Consider the following 17,891-nt stretch of genomic DNA (forward strand, 5'->3'; position numbering starts at 1 on the left):
ACCCCCATTATCTATAGAGAGAAACTGTACAACCCCCAACATCAGACTAACTACTACCTAATCTACAGACTGCGGTATCCGATCCGCCGCCGGTTTATCTGACATAAAACAGAAACGATTTATTCATCGATTCAGTTTTATAGGTAAACACCTCAGGATGAGATAATGAGCTTCAGAGAGGAACGTTCATCACTCCAGAGCTGCAATCCGAGTCATCAACATTTTACTACATTATCGCTTCCTGCTGTCAGCAGATTATTAGGAGGCAGACAGCACAGAATCACGGGAAGGCGGCCGGGGGCCACGGGGCCGATCCGCTACACAACATTCTCATTACCTATTATCTATCTATCTATCTATCTATCTATCATCAAACCTGCACTCCTGCCATAAGGAAGATCTCCTCCTATATGATTACCGCCGTCATCTGAATCCTCTGATCTCCAGTAGATTGAACACTTTATAGCGATCATATGTCAATAACAGAACTATCTGTGATCATAGTGATTGATAATCCTCATATAAATCCTCGCCTAATGTCCTCTGCCACAAACATACCTGCATCACCTCCCCATAGGCAATAAATCTGTGTGCGGCACTTACCGTGCTTGGGTCTGGCACCATTGTATGAAAACACTTCCCTCATAATCCAGGAAATATTCCAGGTGTAAAAGTTCAGAGGATTACTAGACGAGCTCTTCACATAGTGAAAGCCTGGAACAGAAAAAAACATGGCCATCAAATCAACTCAGGATCAGTAATGTATGTACAAAGCGACTGCACCAGCAGAATAGTGAGTGCAGCTCTGGGATATAATACAGGATGTAACTCAGGATCAGTAAAGTAATGTATGTACACAGCGACTGTACCAGCAGAATAGTGAGTGCAGCTCTGGAGGATAATACAGGATGTAACTCAGGATCAGTAATGTAATGTATGTACACAGTGACTGCACCAGCAGAATAGTGAGTGCAGCTCTGGGGTATAATACAGGATGTAACTCAGGATCAGTAATGTATGTACACAGTGACTGCACCAGCAGAATAGTGAGTGCAGCTCTGGAGTATAATACAGGATGTAACTCAGGATCAGTAATGTATGTACACAGAGACTGCACCAGCAGAATAGTGAGTGCAGCTCTGGGATATAATACAGGATGTAACTCAGGATCAGTAAAGTAATGTATGTACACAGCGACTGTACCAGCAGAATAGTGAGTGCAGCTCTGGAGGATAATACAGGATGTAACTCAGGATCAGTAATGTAATGTATGTACACAGTGACTGCACCAGCAGAATAGTGAGTGCAGCTCTGGGGTATAATACAGGATGTAACTCAGGATCAGTAATGTATGTACACAGTGACTGCACCAGCAGAATAGTGAGTGCAGCTCTGGAGTATAATACAGGATGTAACTCAGGATCAGTAATGTATGTACACAGTGACTGTACCAGCAGAATAGTGAGTGCAGCTCTGGAGTATAATACCGGATGTAACTCAGGATCAGTAATGTAATGTATGTACACAGTGACTGCACCAGCAGAATAGTGAGCGCAGCTCTGGGGTATAATACAGGAGGTAACTCAGGATCAGTAATGTATGTACACAGTGACTGTACCAGCAGAATAGTGAGTGCAGCTCTGGAGTATAATACAGGATGTAACTCAGGATCAGTAATGTATGTACACAGTGACTGTACCAGCAGAATAGTGAGTGCAGCTCTGGAGTATAATACAGGATGTAACTCAGGATCAGTAATGTAATGTATGTACACAGTGACAGCACCAGCAGAATAGTGAGTGCAGCTCTGGAGTATAATACAGGATGTAACTCAGGATCAGTAATGTAATGTATGTACACAGTGACTGCACCAGCAGAATAGTGAGCGCAGCTCTGGGGTATAATACAGGAGGTAACTCAGGATCAGTAATGTATGTACACAGTGACTGCACCAGCAGAATAGTGAGTGCAGCTTTGGGGTATAATACAGGAGGTAACTGAGGAGCAGTAATGTAATGTATGTACACAGTGAATGCACCAGCAGAATAGTGAGTGCAGCTCTGGGGTATAATACAGGATGTAACTCAGGATCAGTAATGTAATGTATGTACACAGTGACTGCACCAGCAGAATAGTGAGTGCAGCTCTGGGGTATAATACAGGATATAACTCAGGATCAGTAATGTAATGTGTGTACACAGTGACTGCACCAGCAGAATAGCGAGTGCAGCTCTGGGGTATAATACAGGATGTAACTTAGGATCAGTAATGTAATGTGTGTACACAGTGACTGCACCAGCAGAATAGTGAGTGCAGCTCTGGAGTATAATACCGGATGTAACTCAGGATCAGTAATGTAATGTATGTACACAGTGACTGTACCAGCAGAATAGTGAGTGCAGCTCTGGAGTATAATATAGGATGTAACTCAGGATCAGTAATGTAATGTATGTACACAGTGACTGCACCAGCAGAATAGTGAGTGCAGCTCTGGGGTATAAAACAGGATGTAATATATTTTGAGACTGCACAGTGAGTGCAATATGGAATTTAGAGTTTACCTTTAAGAAATGAGTAATGTAATCCTCTTAGTTGGTTTTTGGCTTTGGATCACAATCCTTATTGTTTGACCTTTCTGATGTGTTTTATATTCCCACAGAGGACAGTGAATCAATCTCAATAAATGGATAATGGAGTGTCCTTCAATCTGATAACATGAAATTTATCACTCAAAGTCACTAAAATTTTATCTTGTGGCCTTTAGAATTTGTGACGGTATGGTAAGAGGCCAGATGCAGTATGCGGTACACACCACTGACCACCGGAGACTGGGATTCTGTACAGTGCGGGCTGCAACACACAAGAGGCCCAGTTCTTGCTGACAGATACCGTCGGGTCCGTACGTGGCAATACACGCTGCCAGCCAATCACAGGCCAGCAGCTGACGTCGGCGTGCACGTGAGTGGCGGTACATGGCAGTGATGTCATGCGCTCCCGTCGCTTGCACGCTGAAGGAGAAGACGCCGCCCGGTGTTGGAGCGCAGGGGAGGGGAGTCTAATTGTTGATTTTTTTCCAGGATTGAGGATATATATACCAGGATGGGGGGTCCCAGTCCAAATCTTGCATCGGGGCCCATTGGACTCTAGTTACGCCACTGCGTCCTTCCGCTGGTGATCAGAGATCTGTACACAGAATTACTGGAGAACGTCCATGTAGGCGGCTCACACTGTCATGTAGGAATACTGGACCCACCGCCACCACGGACGCTGATATCCCGGGGATGATGGTGCCGCTTGTGTTTTGTGAGGTCACACCCAGATATTTAGGGTTGCGCCTCATCACATGATGCAGCCGGTCCACATGGCGCCACCATCACAGCCAATCACAATGGCTCCTGTAACCCCCGCACTGCTGGCACTCTGTGGCATCAGGTGATGTCCTTACATGGCACCATGTAGTTCTGCGACTGCTGGGGACATCTTTACTGCACCTTCCTGGAGCTTCTCGTAATCTCCCCTGGATGTCTGCGCCATGACAGGCGTCTAAACACCAAGGTGCCTTATTATTGATGGAATTGCCACGGATACCGTATTACTTCCCTCCCACACCAACCCTGTCTTATCACTGTACCGGGAAGGTGCGGACATCGACCAGCAGAGCAGTGGTGCGTGTCTGTGGCTGATCCTAGCTGCACATCGCCTCCACTATCACAGCCGCCATGTTGTACAGTCACACACATCACGACTGTCCTCCGCAGAGGAACGCCGGACGCAGGAGGTAAAATGAAAACTGAGCGCTGACTGGTTGCTAGGTTAAAATGAAAGCGGATCTCGGGTTGCTATGGTAAAATGAAAGCTGATTTCTGGTTGCTATGGTAAAATGAAAGTTGAGCTCCGGTTGCTATGGTAAAATGAAATCTGTGCTCTGATTGGTTGCTATGGACAGCAGACAGTTTTACTGCAGGTCACTTCTGACAGATAAGGGGTCTGGATTTCGCAGCCCACCCCGTATATTCCACTTACTATCAGACACCTGATATTGCACGTAGCACAGACTTTACATGGGAGTGTCACTGAACCCCCGATGCCAGATTCCCTTCTTTAAATCTACGATCCGCTGCCACCAATATATTTCTAGATAGAATGCTCCAAATTACCTGTCTAGACTTAGCGACTTTTTTCCCTCCTGCAGCCGCCACCAGGGGGAGCTCACTGCGTACTCTGCTCTCAATAATAGAACATGTGCTGTGATTGCCCCCTGGTGGCTACTGCACTTATATCATGTAACTCTATGTAGATGAAGGGCATCTAGAGCTTTTATCAGAGAAACTTAAATCGGATTTGTAAACTAGCTCTAATCATGGCCGCCATCAGCTCTAAATAGGGCTCCTACATTAACCAGTCCATCTACCAGGTCCCATGGGAACCCTGGACTCCACCCTTTATACCCTGTACCGGGATATGAACTTGGGTTGAGTCCATAGAGTAGCTGTTGGCTGGTGGAGCAAGCTAGCCAGAAATGATCAGGTCACCGGGTCCAAACCAGAAGGTCAGGATAGAAAGAGTGTCCGTCAGGCAGAAAAATAGAATATAAGAGTTCAGAATCAGGAGTCAATGCTTACACAACAGGAGCAGAGAATAGGGGGTGAACCAGGTCAGGCAAAACCTATAACCGGCAATAGGAGGCAGGAAGCCAGGGGTCAGGAATTAATCTGCTGCTATCTCCCTGCCTTCTCTCTACCACAAGTCCCCCACAAAACTCCTAACACAACAGGTGTAGAGAACAAGGGAGTGAACCAGGTCAGGTAAAACCTATAACCGGTAATAGAAGGCAAGAATCCAGGGGTTAGTAATTAACCTGTAATCTCCCTGCCTTCACTCTACCACAAGTCCCCCCAAAAAACTCCTAACACAACAGGAGCAGAGAACAGGGGGGTGAACCAGGTCCGACAAAACCTATAACTGGCAATAGGAGACAGCAAGCCAGGGGTCAGGAATTAACAAGCAATCTCCCTGCCTTCAATCTACCACAAGTACCACAAAATTAAACAGAACTGTTGCATTACCAACCTGCTTTACTGATGATAAAGGTGCGGCGCCGGCTCCTGACAGAAGTGGTGACAGATGGGGAAAATACCGACACTGGTGTTACAGGACCGCTATAATGACAGCAATTAGAAATTAACGAACCCAAAATTAAAAGTTCAAGTTCGGGACTAAAGTTCGGGTCGGGCACCAGAACCCAAACTTTCATGGGTTCTCTCATCCCTAATAGCAATGAATCAGAGCCAAAAGTTATAAATCGATTTTTAATAAAAAAAAGAACCTAAACAACAATGTGAAAAAAATAAGAACAAAAATAATTAAAGCAAGTTTTAACCTACTGATTATATTAGTTCTAAACAGAAATGGGCAATTTCAGGGTGAAATATTTCACATTAGCGTCTTTAGTGCATACTTATGGGCGAACACCGCGAGGGTCGGTTTCCTTTCTCAATAAATATCATGTTTTACAGCCCATTTAATGGAAAATAAGCCGTTCTTATAATTGGGCCATATTTTTCGCCTTAGCTGCTCCAAGGTACGTCCGGTCCGTGCGCCTGCTCTTCCAGGGCGCCCTCTGTACCATCTGGCTCTTACAATGGAATATGAGGATGGAAGGTTTATCTCCCACCTTTGTCTCCACCGACCACAAATCACTTTTACAACTCATTAATTGATTGTCAGAAAGTCGTAATCCCGTTTTACATGGGGCTGCATTACTTTTTGTACAAATTATTGACGCTTTATTAGATTCATAAAGCCCGGAGAGCCGTAAATCAAACTCTGAGTGTAGTACCGGCAGGCCTGGACTGGACTGGACATGGCTGAGCAGCAGCTGCCTGACATTGAGGTGATGAACTGTGACATATACAGGAGATCGAGGTGTCAATAAAGAAGGGAACGTGTGAACCCATTAGCGCTGCCCACACAGCCTTTAAGTGCTTCCATCATTCCCATGGATGATGTTCGCGGCTTAGCAAGAGATGACAAGAAGAAAAGAACATCACTTATCAGAACTTTGTGGAAATGTAGCCACGAAGAAGCATTTTACAGCTTTCCGAGACATTAAAGGGACATTTCATCTTTATAGTACATAGCATAGTCTTTATAGCATAGCTTTTTATACCTTCTTTGTTTTTTTTTAACTTATTTGATGCAGTGGAAACCATCAACAAGCAGGCTAACTACTCTTTTTGTAACAAAGTTTTGCCCTTGATAAAGCACGATATAACAGTGGTTTTCATTAGTAAGTGCATTTTTCTTCCAGCATCCTTGCAATATTTTTTGATGTAGAAACCATCAACATGCAGCTTAATTACATCTGACTGGTCTCGTCATTGTTTTTATTTTTATTCCAATCATGAGTTAGGTTCTCTGTATGCCGCCATATGGTGCTTCTCGAAGTCACCGTGTTACAGCGCTACAGGGACAATACATCGATGCTGCACTTTTGGTTAGAACCAGCATCAGTGTAATATACCTTTAAAACTCTTTCGCAGTTTTTACTTCTAGCCTTGCAGCGGAAACCATCAACAAGCAGACGAATGACTTTTGAATAGTGTTCACATGACTTTATTTTTATAATTATAACTTAAGTACTATATGTGCGGGGTCCCCATATAGCACCGTTTTAGGGGGGGGGCAATACTCTGATGCTCCATACTCGACTGACGTCACATCCTTCAGCTTGGTAATACGCCTTTATAACCTGATTAAAAGTTTTTGCTCATAGCTTGCAAAGGAACCCATCAGCAAGCGGGTTAATTGCTTTTGACTAGTTTAATTCCAATGATGACTTTTGCCCCTTTTTTACTCCTATATGGCACCCCTGCATCATTTTGGAGTTAAAGGGATCGGGGTGCTCAAATTATGTAGTTTTTTTTTCTTTTTGCAGCGGAAACTTGTTTTGCCATTTTCACTTATAGTTTGGAATGGAAACCGTCAGCAAGCAGGCAAATCACTTTAAGCTAGTGGTTACATAATTAGGGCTTTGGCTCTGTGTGTGCCTCCATGTGACCTCCACATTGCGGGGTTATTCTTGCTTGCCTTATATGTCCCCAGACTCGGAGCTGTATCTTTAATGTTCATTGTCACTGTACTGTTCCCTGTTATCAGCCACGTCCTGCTGGAGCGAGGCTCTGACTGTAATGCCATCTCCGCTCCTCTCCCGCAGTGCGGTATTATTTTACATGTGATTGTATTGAACAGCAGGAAGTCCCGCCGTTCTGCTTCCAATATCCGACCCCTGCGGAGAGATGTAAAGGAGGAAAAGTCCCATCATCCTCTTCAGATTTGATAATATTGAACTAATTTCCCCTCCCCCCACCCCCACATTGTGCCGTCGGACCCTCCGCAACCACTTACTGCACATTGTCTCCTGAAAATTGCGCACTGATTGCCGTGCATTGTGCCAAGGCCGAGCCGCCATTTCCTTCTCTCCACACGGCCAATGTATAATGCACCAAAGACTCAAACATGAAAGTTATATTCCCGTGTTACGCGCTGCCGCATCTCGTGTTTTGTAAGTAGGAGATTGTGAGAGTATTTTATTTTCTCATCTCTAATAGATAAAGACTATGTCTTTTCAGTTTTCCCATCTTCTCCTTCAAGCCCAGAACATCACGACCACTTCTCCCAGCCACAACTTGTCTGCAGAGTTTATCACACAGACACATTCGACTTCTTACATCTCCAGCATCGTCCCCCTCCTTGTCAGTAATAATGACCTATGTTTGTCCCTTTGAAGGCTATAATTCACCAATTGCCCCTTTTAAAGTAATCATGCCCCTTCAGAACCCCAAAAAAGTAATAATGCCCCTCAAAAAACCCCTTCCGAGCCCTTACAAAGTAATAATGCCCCTTCCGAGCCTTTACAAAGTAATAATGCCCCTTCCGAGCCCTTACAAAGTAATAATGCCCCTTGGAAGCCCCCCAAAAGTAATAGTGCCCCTTCAAAGCTCCCCAAAAAATAATATTGCCCCTTCAGAACACCTCAAAAGGTAATAATGCCCCTTCAAACCCACCGAAAAAGTGATAATGCCTCTTCAAAGCCCAAGAAAAAGTAATAATGCGCCTTCAGAGCCCCCGTAAAAAATAATAATGCCCCTTCAAAGCTCCCCAAAAAGTACTAATGCCCCTTCCGAGCCCTTACAAAGTAATAATGCCCCTTCCGAGCCTTTACAAAGTAATAGTGCCCTTTCAAAGCCCCCAAAAAGTAATAATACCCCTTCATAGCCTCCCAAAAATTAATAATGCCCTTCTGAGCCCCTTACAAAGTACTAATGTCCAGAGCGCACCATTATTAAGTAACATTTTCCCGAATGTCCTGAAAAAAGTAATAGCGCCCCCTGAATGCCTGTTTAAATGTAATAATGCCCTACAAAAAAAATGATGCAACTATTCTATTCGGAAGGGTGATAGACAGGGATGAGGGAGGAGATGTAGGATGGTGCAGAATTGTGGAGAGGACAAATAAGGTGATAAAGATGAGGGAGGAGAAGTAGGGTGGTGTAGAATTGTGGAGAGGATGGGTAAGGTGATAGAGTCAAGGTAGGAGATGTAGGATGGTGCAGAACCATGGAGTGCTTTGTGGGTGAAAGTGATACATTTGCATTGATCTATGTACAGTGGGGCAAAAAAGTATTTAGTCAGTCAGCAATAGTGCAAGTTCCACCACTTAAAAAGATGAGAGGCGTCTGTAATTTACATCATAGGTAGACCTCAACTATGGGAGACAAACTGAGAAAAAAAAATCCAGAAAATCACATTGTCTGTTTTTTTTGTCATTTTATTTGCATATTATGGTGGAAAATAAGTATTTGGTCAGAAACAAAATTTCATCTCAATACTTTGTGATATATCCTTTGTTGGCAATGACAGAGGTCAAACGTTTTCTGTAAGTCTTCACAAGGTTGCCACACACTGTTGTTGGTATGTTGGCCCATTCCTCCATGCAGATCTCCTCTAGAGCAGTGATGTTTTTGGCTTTTCGCTTGGCAACACGGACTTTCAACTCCCTCCAAAGGTTTTCTATAGGGTTGAGATCTGGAGACTGGCTAGGCCACTCCAGGACCTTGAAATGCTTCTTACGAAGCCACTCCTTCGTTTCCCTGGCGGTGTGCTTTGGATCATTGTCATGTTGAAAGACCCAGCCACGTTTCATCTTCAATGCCCTTGCTGATGGAAGGAGGTTTGCACTCAAAATCTCACGATACATGGCCCCATTCATTCTTTCATGTACCCGGATCAGTCGTCCTGGCCCCTTTGCAGAGAAACAGCCCCAAAGCATGATGTTTCCACCACCATGCTTTACAGTAGGTAGGGTGTTTGATGGATGCAACTCAGTATTCTTTTTCCTCCAAACACGACAAGTTGTGTTTCTACCAAACAGTTCCAGTTTGGTTTCATCAGACCATAGGACATTCTCCCAAAACTCCTCTGGATCATCCAAATGCTCTCTAGCAAACTTCAGACGGGCCCGGACATGTACAGGCTTAAGCAGTGGGACACGTCTGGCACTGCAGGATCTGAGTCCATGGTGGCGTAGTGTGTTACTTATGGTAGGCCTTGTTACATTGGTCCCAGCTCTCTGCAGTTCATTCACTAGGTCCCCCCGCGTGGTTCTGGGATTTTTGCTCACCGTTCTTGTGATCATTCTGACCCCACGGGGTGGGATTTTGCGTGGAGCACCAGATCGAGGGAGATTATCAGTGGTCTTGTATGTCTTCCATTTTCTAATTATTGCTCCCACAGTTGATTTCTTCACTCCAAGCTGGTTGGCTATTGCAGATTCAGTCTTCCCAGCCTGGAGCAGGGCTAGAATTTTGTTTCTGGTGTCCTTTGACAGCTCTTTGGTCTTCACCATAGTGGAGTTTGGAGTCAGACTGTTTGAGGGTGTGCACAGGTGTCTTTTTATACTGATAACAAGTTTAAACAGGTGCCATTACTACAGGTAATGAGTGGAGGAAAGAGGAGACTCTTAAAGAAGAAGTTACAGGTCTGTGAGAGCCAGAAATCTTGATTGCTTGTTTATGACCAAATACTTATTTTCCACCATAATATGCAAATAAAATGAAAAAAAAACAGACAATGTGATTTTCTGGATTTTTTTTTCTCAGTTTGTCTCCCATAGTTGAGGTCTACCTATGATGTAAATTACAGACGCCTCTCATCTTTTTAAGTGGTGGAACTTGCACTATTGCTGACTGACTAAATACTTTTTTTCCCCACTGTATACGATGATAATGACTGGCACAGGGTGGAGGCATCAGTTTAGCTACTGGACAGGAAAATGATCCTGTCTGGTGTATTCAGGATGAATTGGAGAGAGGAGGGAGACCGATCAGTAGAGAGTTGCAATAGTCCAGACGAGAATCAATAAGAGCGACAGAGTTTTTGCAGAGTCAAAGGTGAGAAAAGGTTGAATTCTAGAAATGTTTTTGATGTGTAGATGACAAGAGCGAGCCAGTGATCGGATGTGGAGGGTGAAGGAAAGATCTGAATCAAATATGACCCCAAGACAGCGGGCATGTTGCTGGGGAGTAATGGTGGCACCACACATGGAAATGGCAATATGGGCACAGGTAGGTTAGTGGAGGGAGGAAACACGAGGAGTTCAGTTTTTGACAGATTCAGTGTTAGATGTTACAGACAGTGGACAATCACTGCTGTTGTGTAGTAATGCAGGGAAGATGCTATAGTTCACATTAATGACCTGTCTTCTCGGTCTAGGTCACTTGATCTGAGGATAATAGTGAGATGTTCTCTGGTTTATTAGGATGTCATCCATATGCAAATGAGTGTAACAATGAGCCTTCATTTGCATGTCATTAGCTCAGGGAATGGAGTGTGGAGTCATTTCTAGAAGTAATTTGTCCGCTGACTGACGCTGACCTCACCGCAATGTTTGTTAATGGCATAAGCGGCTCAACCATCCACAGCAAGTCCATGACTGTGCCGGCCGGGGACACAATGAGTCCACAGGAGGTGGCGTCCAGCAGGTTCTACAACATCACTTCTTTATTTGGGAGCTTTTATATTCAGGACCTTGGGGAAGCAGACTGACAACTCTTGTCCGATCTGAGGACAGCACGGTGTAGAGAACAAGAAGCTGAGCAGGAGGAGAGATCAGCTTGTGGGAAAGGATTCAGTATAACTTGGATTGTATTCATTGAAATCCCTGGTGTCTGCATATATGAGTCAAGTAGGCGGTCTGATATGATGGCATCTTATATGATGGGACCATCCATGTGTGATCCGCCGCCTCCTGCGACAGAAGATTTCATGATTCCTCAGTGTTAATGATGCTGATTAGTTTAGTGCGTCATGTTATAATATGACGTAAGACGTTTTAACTCTTCCTCTTAACTATCTCTATAAAATCCTGCATTTGTAGTCATCGGAAATACTTAGTCCTATAACCGCTGAGAGGATAATATCCGGACATTCCCTCATCTTGTCATATCGCAGGATTACACTGTAACCGCATTACACGTGGAGTAGTGATTGTTAAAGGCTGCTCCATCTTCTATAGCACCGGACAGCACTGACAGCGCTCCTCACCTCCTTCCCTCCTTCCTCTCTGATATCCCGCTCTTTTTTTTATTTCTCTATTACCTCTCTCTCATTTTTTCCTTTTCATTACTTCCGCTCTCTTTTCTTCCTATGTTCCTTCCTCTTTCCTCCTTCCTTTTATTCCTTCATCTTTTCTTCCTTCTTTCCTTCCTTTTTAATCTATTCTACCTTAATTTCTTTTCTTCCTTCCACTTAATTTTCCATTCCTTTTTTCCTTCTTCTTTTTCCTTCTTTCCTTTCATCCTTCTCCTTTTTCTTCTCCCTGCCTCACATTTACTCCCATTCTTTTCATCCCTTCCTTCCTCGTTTCTTCCCTTTTAATAATTTCTACTCTCTTTTCTTCGTACATTCCTTCCTTCTCTCCCCTCTTCCTTTGCTTCCTTCCTCCTTTCCTTCCTTTCTTTTTTCATCCATTTTACTATTACTTCCTTCCTTCCTCTTCCTTTTTCCTTTCTCCTTCCTTTTTTCAATCATCATTCTTTCCCTTCATCCTTACCCACTTTTCTTCTTCCTGCCTGTTCTTTACTCCCATTCCTTCTTTCCTTCCTCCTCTTCTTTCTGTCCTTTCTTTCCCTCCTTCCTTTCTTTGCCTCCTTCCTTACTCACGTTTCTTCTTCCTCCTCTTTTTTGCTCCCCTTTCTTCCTTCCTTCCTTCTCGCTTTCTTTCCCTCCCTCCTCATTTTCTTATTTCCTTACCCCTTTTCTTATTTGCTCCCCTTATTTTCCTTCTTTCCATCCTCTCTTCCTTGCTTCCCCCATTTTCTTCTTCCCCTTCTTATTTACACCACTTCTTTTCCTTCTTTTCTTCTCCTTTCTTTTCTTCCTTCATAAATCCCTTCCATCTATTATTAGATCAGTAAATCTGTGAAAATTCTGCTGTTGTTTCACATCTTTCAGCTTCAATGTCACACGGGGGATCCACAGCCCCATAATGGGACTTTAGGACTTTCTTCTCTCTAAGAATTGTATTAAACCCCCTTTAATGTGTATTAAAATTTAATATGAAAGGTTGAAGTGTTAGGAGATCTTCTCCTCTCGTGCCCCACGACAACACTTCTATATGGTTTACCTCCCCCCCCGCGCTTCTGCTGTGTGCCGCCAGCAAGTGTTTTTTTATTTGCAACCCTGATGAGAATCCAGATTACATTTTCATAGTACAAATTGAAATATGAAATGTTTCATGACGTCCAGTGACCCTGTGATAACACTGAGCTGACAAAGCATAGAAATAGGACGCGTTATTGTGGTGGAACTACCAAATTCTTCTCAGTTTTTGGTCCCCATTTTACTCCAGCATTGAAGTAGTTACAGTAAATTCCTCCCGCTGACTGGTCTGTCAACCTAAGCATGTCAAGTTCATGCAGATAAATCAAAACAGTGAACGAAGAGCCGGAGGCGACCAGAGTCCGGAAAGAACCGATACAGATCATGTATCAACCCAAGCCACAACAGGAAAAACTGATCATGTTATTCTGCGTGAGTTATGTCTCCATCACACGGCCGGCCCGCCACTGACAACCCCAAAAACTGATGACGGAAGGCGTTCAGGTCCATTCAATCGCATTCTGCAATTTTTGATTAGTTTTAGAATATTGTTGTAAATGAGATCACGCCGACACCATTCTTCTAAAATGGGGTGCAAAACTTGGGATCCGGCGGACACATACACCCCTAAGGCCTCTTTCACACATCAGTTTTTTGCCTTCAGGCGCGATCCGGCTTTTTTTGGAAAAAACGGATCCGGCAAAATGCAATGCCGGATCCGTTTTTTCCCCATTGACTTGCATTAGCGCCGGATCGTGCCGGATGGCATTGCGTTTCATCCGTTTTTTGCCGGATCCGGCAACTTGTCTCATTCCGGCGTCTTGAAAAAACGTCTACTGTAACGTTTTTTGTCTCCGGCGAAAAAGCCGGAAGCGCCGGATCCGGCGCTTCCAGCTTTTTGCTACAATGAAAGTCTATGGGCGCCGGAATGCGCCGGATCCAGAAAAAGACGGATCCAGCAACCGGATCCGGTTTTTTTCATGCCTGACGGCAAAAAACTGATGTGTGAAAGTAGCCTAAAAGGCATTCTGTACAACCCCAAACCATTGTTATAGACATGCATGACGACTGCTTAGATTTGTCAGAAAACCTTTAGTTTCTTTTCAGAATCCAAATTTTCTATGGGATACACTACCGAATTTTCCCACAAATGTCCATCATTAATTGAATACATTATTAGTTATTTTGTTCACCCAAAAAAGTAATTTTCCTAACAAATTCATTCAAGACCGTGTTGCAAAAATGAGAACACCCCAATAAAAGTCTTAGGAGCAAAGCTAATGTTTAGACTAAAAAAATTCTAATTAACAAAATTTCAATAGTTAAGTCTAATTATTCATTAATCCGGTGTCCAACAGACGGGTGACTATAAAAGAGCGTTGTTTAACAAAGAATATCCCTTCCCATTTCATGCTGTCAGCAATGGCACCACATGGAAGAGAAATGTCACAAGAACTGAGAAAGAAAACTATTTCTATATGCAAGAAAGGTAAAAGCTACAAGAAGATCAATAAAGCTTTATTTATCAGTCAGCTACTGGAGCAAAAATAATAAAACATGTAACAAAGATGGAACTGCTGCATCTCACAGAGATGTCCAGACTGACCCTGGAAGTGACAACCTAACAGTACCATCTTCTGATGAGAATTCATAATCTTTCCCCCATCTCACTCTACCCCTCCACCAGACCTATCCATCAATGTCAATGGCTGCTCGCTTTCCCCAGTCCCGCATGCTCAGTGCCTCGGGGTGATCCTCGACTCTGCCCTCTCCTTCAAGCCACATATCCAAACCCTTGCGTCCTCCTGCTGTCTCAAACTCAAAAATATTTCTCGGATCCGTGCATTCCTTGACCATGACACCGCAAAGACACTAGTGTATGCCCTTATCATCTCCCACCTCGACTGCTGCAACCTCCTACTCTCTGGCACCACTCCAATCCATCCTACATTCTGCTGCCCGACTAATCCACCTGTCTCCCCGTTATTCCCCAGCCACTCCCCTATGCCAAGCCCTTCATTGGCTTCCTATCGTCCAGAGGCTCCAGTTCAAAACCCTAACCATGACATACAAAGCCATCCACAACCTGTCTCCTCCATACATCTGTGACATCGTCTCTCGGTACTTACCCACACGCAACCTTCGATCCTCTCAAGATCTCCTTCTCTACTCTCCTCTTATCTCTTCTTCCCACAATCGCATACAAGATTTCTCCCGTGCTTCCCCCATACTCTGGAATTCTGTACCCCAACACATCAGACTCTCCTACCATGGAAACCTTCAAAAAGAACCTGAAGACCCACCTCTTCCGACAAGCCTACAACCTACAGTGATCCTCAGTCTACTCAACTGCCGCACGACCAGCTCTACCCTTTCCTAGTGTATCTTCGCCCATCCCCTGTAGACTGTGAACCCTTGCGGGCAGGGTCATCTCTCCTTCTGTACTTGGGTGTGTCTTGTATTGCTCATGTTTATTGTACTTGTCTATATCTGCCCCTTTTCACATGTAAAGCGCCATGGAATAAATGTCGCCATAAAAATGTATAATAATAATAATGAGAAGCGTGGAAGAAAATCCACATGTAAGTTCACTGCAGTTATCTAAAGAAGTTGAAAGCCGAACCGAACTAAGTCTGGATTTGAATTGTTTGGCAGCATGGATACAATCCACCAATTTCCTCTATAACATTTTTGCTATGGTCGCTTGCCGACCTGTGGATCTGGGGCAGCTGACACATAGGTTTTTATTCTATACTAACAGGTGAGCAGTTTTTTTGTAAAAAACTGATTTGAAATCTGTGGAATAAGACCCTATTTGTGCTCCTTTGCTTCCTACAGCTCCTATTACTACAGTATTGAGTAGAAGCACCCTTTGAGCTAGTACAACCATGAGTCTTCTTGGGAATGATGCAACAAGCTTTTCACCCCTGGATTTTGGGAACGTCCGCCATTCTTCCTTGCAGATCTTCTCCAGTTCCGTCAGGTTGGATGGTGAACGTTGGTGGACAGCCATTTTCAGGTCTCTCCAGAGATACTCAATTGGGTTTAGGTCAGGGCTCTGGCTGGGCCAGTCAAGAATGGTCACAGAGTTTGTTCTGAAGCCACTCCTTTGTTATTTTAGCTGTGTGGTTAGTGTTAAGGGCTGGCGGAACGCACCAAATAATATAATGATAGTAGGTGCGTTCGCAACCCGGGGTCCACCGTGCAGAGGTGGTAAACTGCTTCTTAGTAATGGCGGACGTATATAGCAGTATACAAAGGTCGTACGCGGGTTAACGTCACCCGGTGTGAACAGGAGCGATATCTGTTACGTCACAGAGCTGTAGTACCGTGAAACTTAAATGCCGGAGTCTGTTAGCACTCACAGAGCTCGGCAAGGGGGCGCTCAGAATGTGGTCACTGAACTCTGCCCCAAGGACACGGGGTCAGAGTCCCTCTAGACCTCCTGAGCGCGCAGCGTCGCACCTGCAGACGCCACTATAGACGCTGACTATGGAGTGTCGAGCACGTGCACCGTGGCGTGACGAGCCAGAGGTGAACACTGATGCCTGTCTCAGACTCTGCCCTACCTACACCTAAGCCTGGGTGCTTAACAGGCTAGACTGCACAACACATGCGTACCAAGGGTAGGGGTTTCTTAATGAGTCATTCACCAGAGACATTCATACTTGTATACAACACTCACTCCTCATAGTTTGATAATGCAGTCTATACTAGCGCATGGCCGAGTGGCCATGCGAACCTTTTACAGCCGCGTTCTATCGGGACCTTCCTGACCTTTCTGATGGTCCAATCTGAGCTGGAGAAGGACCTGAGCATGTGACCTTCGATCTCCAATGAGAGATCGTCCCACGGGCATGCTCACTGGACCAAAAGGAGGACTTAGTCCCTGGAGTAGCTCGCTGCTGACCAGCCTGCATTGCTATAGCTGGACCAGAGGTGGCAGCAGCAACTAAACCTACAGAGCCGGTCTGAGCAGAGCGCCTGGATCGATGAGTCTGCTGAGCAGCCTCCTGTGCGGCCGGAGAGGAATGGGAGACTGCCGAATGCAAGGCTCGGGATTCCTGCTGTGCAGCGACCGGAACCCGACGCCTAACAATTAGAGTCATTGTCTTGTTGGAAGGTGAACCTTCGGCCAAGTCAGAGGTCCAGAGCACTCTGGAAGAGGTTTTCATCCAGGAGATCTCTGTACTTGTCCACATTCATGTTTCCTTCAATTACAATCAGTCACCCTTCCCTGCAGCTGAAAAACACCCGGATAGCATGATGCTGCCACCACATTTCACTTTTGGGATTGTATAGGGCAGGTGATGAGCAGTGCCTGGTTTTCTCCACACAAAACTCTTAGAATTATCATGAAAAAGTTCTGTCTTTGTCTCATCAGACCAGAGAATCTTATTTCTCATAGTCTGGGAGTCCTTCATGTGTTTTTTAGCAAACTCTATGCGAGCTTTCATATGTCTGGCACTGAGGATAGGCTTCCGTCTCTCCACTCTACCATAAAGGCCCAACTGGTGGAGGGCTGCAGTGATAGTTGACTTTGTGGAACTTCATCCCATCTGCCTACTGCATCTCTGGAGCTCAGCCACAATGATCTTGGGGTTCTTCTTTTCCTCTCACCAAGGCTCTTCTCCCACGATTGCTCAGTTTGGCTGGATGGTCAGGTCTAGGAAGACTTTTGGTGGTTCCAAACCTCTTCCATTTAAGGATTATGGAGGCCACTGTGCTCTTATGAACCTTGAGTTCTGCAGAAATTATTTTGTAACCTTGTGCCTTGCCACAATTCTGTCTCTGAGCTCCTTGGCCAGTTCCTTTGACCTCATGATTCTCATTTGGTCTGACATGCACTGTGAGCTGTGAGGTCTTATATAGACAGGTGTGCGCCTTTACAAATCAAGTCCTATCAGTTTAATTACACACAGCTGGACTCCAATGAAGGAGTAGAACCATCTCAAGGAGGATCACAAGGAAATGGACAGCATGTGACTTAAATATGAGTGTCTGGGCAAAGAGTCTGAATACTGAAATATCATGTGATATTTCAGTTTTTCTTTAAATTTGCAAAAATTTCTACATTTCTGTTTTTTTCAGTCAAGATGGGGTGCAGAGTGTACATTAATGAGAAAAAATTAAAAAAATGAATTTTTTTGAATTTACCAAATGGCTGCAATGAAACAAAGAGCGAAAATTTAAAGGGGTCGGGATACTTTTCATACCCACTGTAGATGTGA

At 44.5% G+C, this 17,891-nt stretch overlaps 1 protein-coding gene across 1 annotated transcript in view; it reads right to left on the reverse strand.

Moving 5' to 3' along the window:
• Window positions 1-17,891, reverse strand: part of ALK (ALK receptor tyrosine kinase) — a 969,161-nt gene that overhangs the window by 710,601 nt on the left and 240,669 nt on the right. Inside the window, exon 2 of the mRNA XM_073556354.1 lies at window positions 604-714. Coding sequence (XP_073412455.1) covers window positions 604-714 — 111 coding nt within the window. The remainder of the gene's footprint in view (window positions 1-603; window positions 715-17,891) is intronic.

Source organism: Dendrobates tinctorius, unplaced genomic scaffold, assembly GCF_039654945.1.
Source record: "Dendrobates tinctorius isolate UK_male_01 unplaced genomic scaffold, ASM3965494v1 ptg000232l, whole genome shotgun sequence".
NCBI classification, from domain to species: domain Eukaryota; kingdom Metazoa; phylum Chordata; class Amphibia; order Anura; family Dendrobatidae; genus Dendrobates; species Dendrobates tinctorius.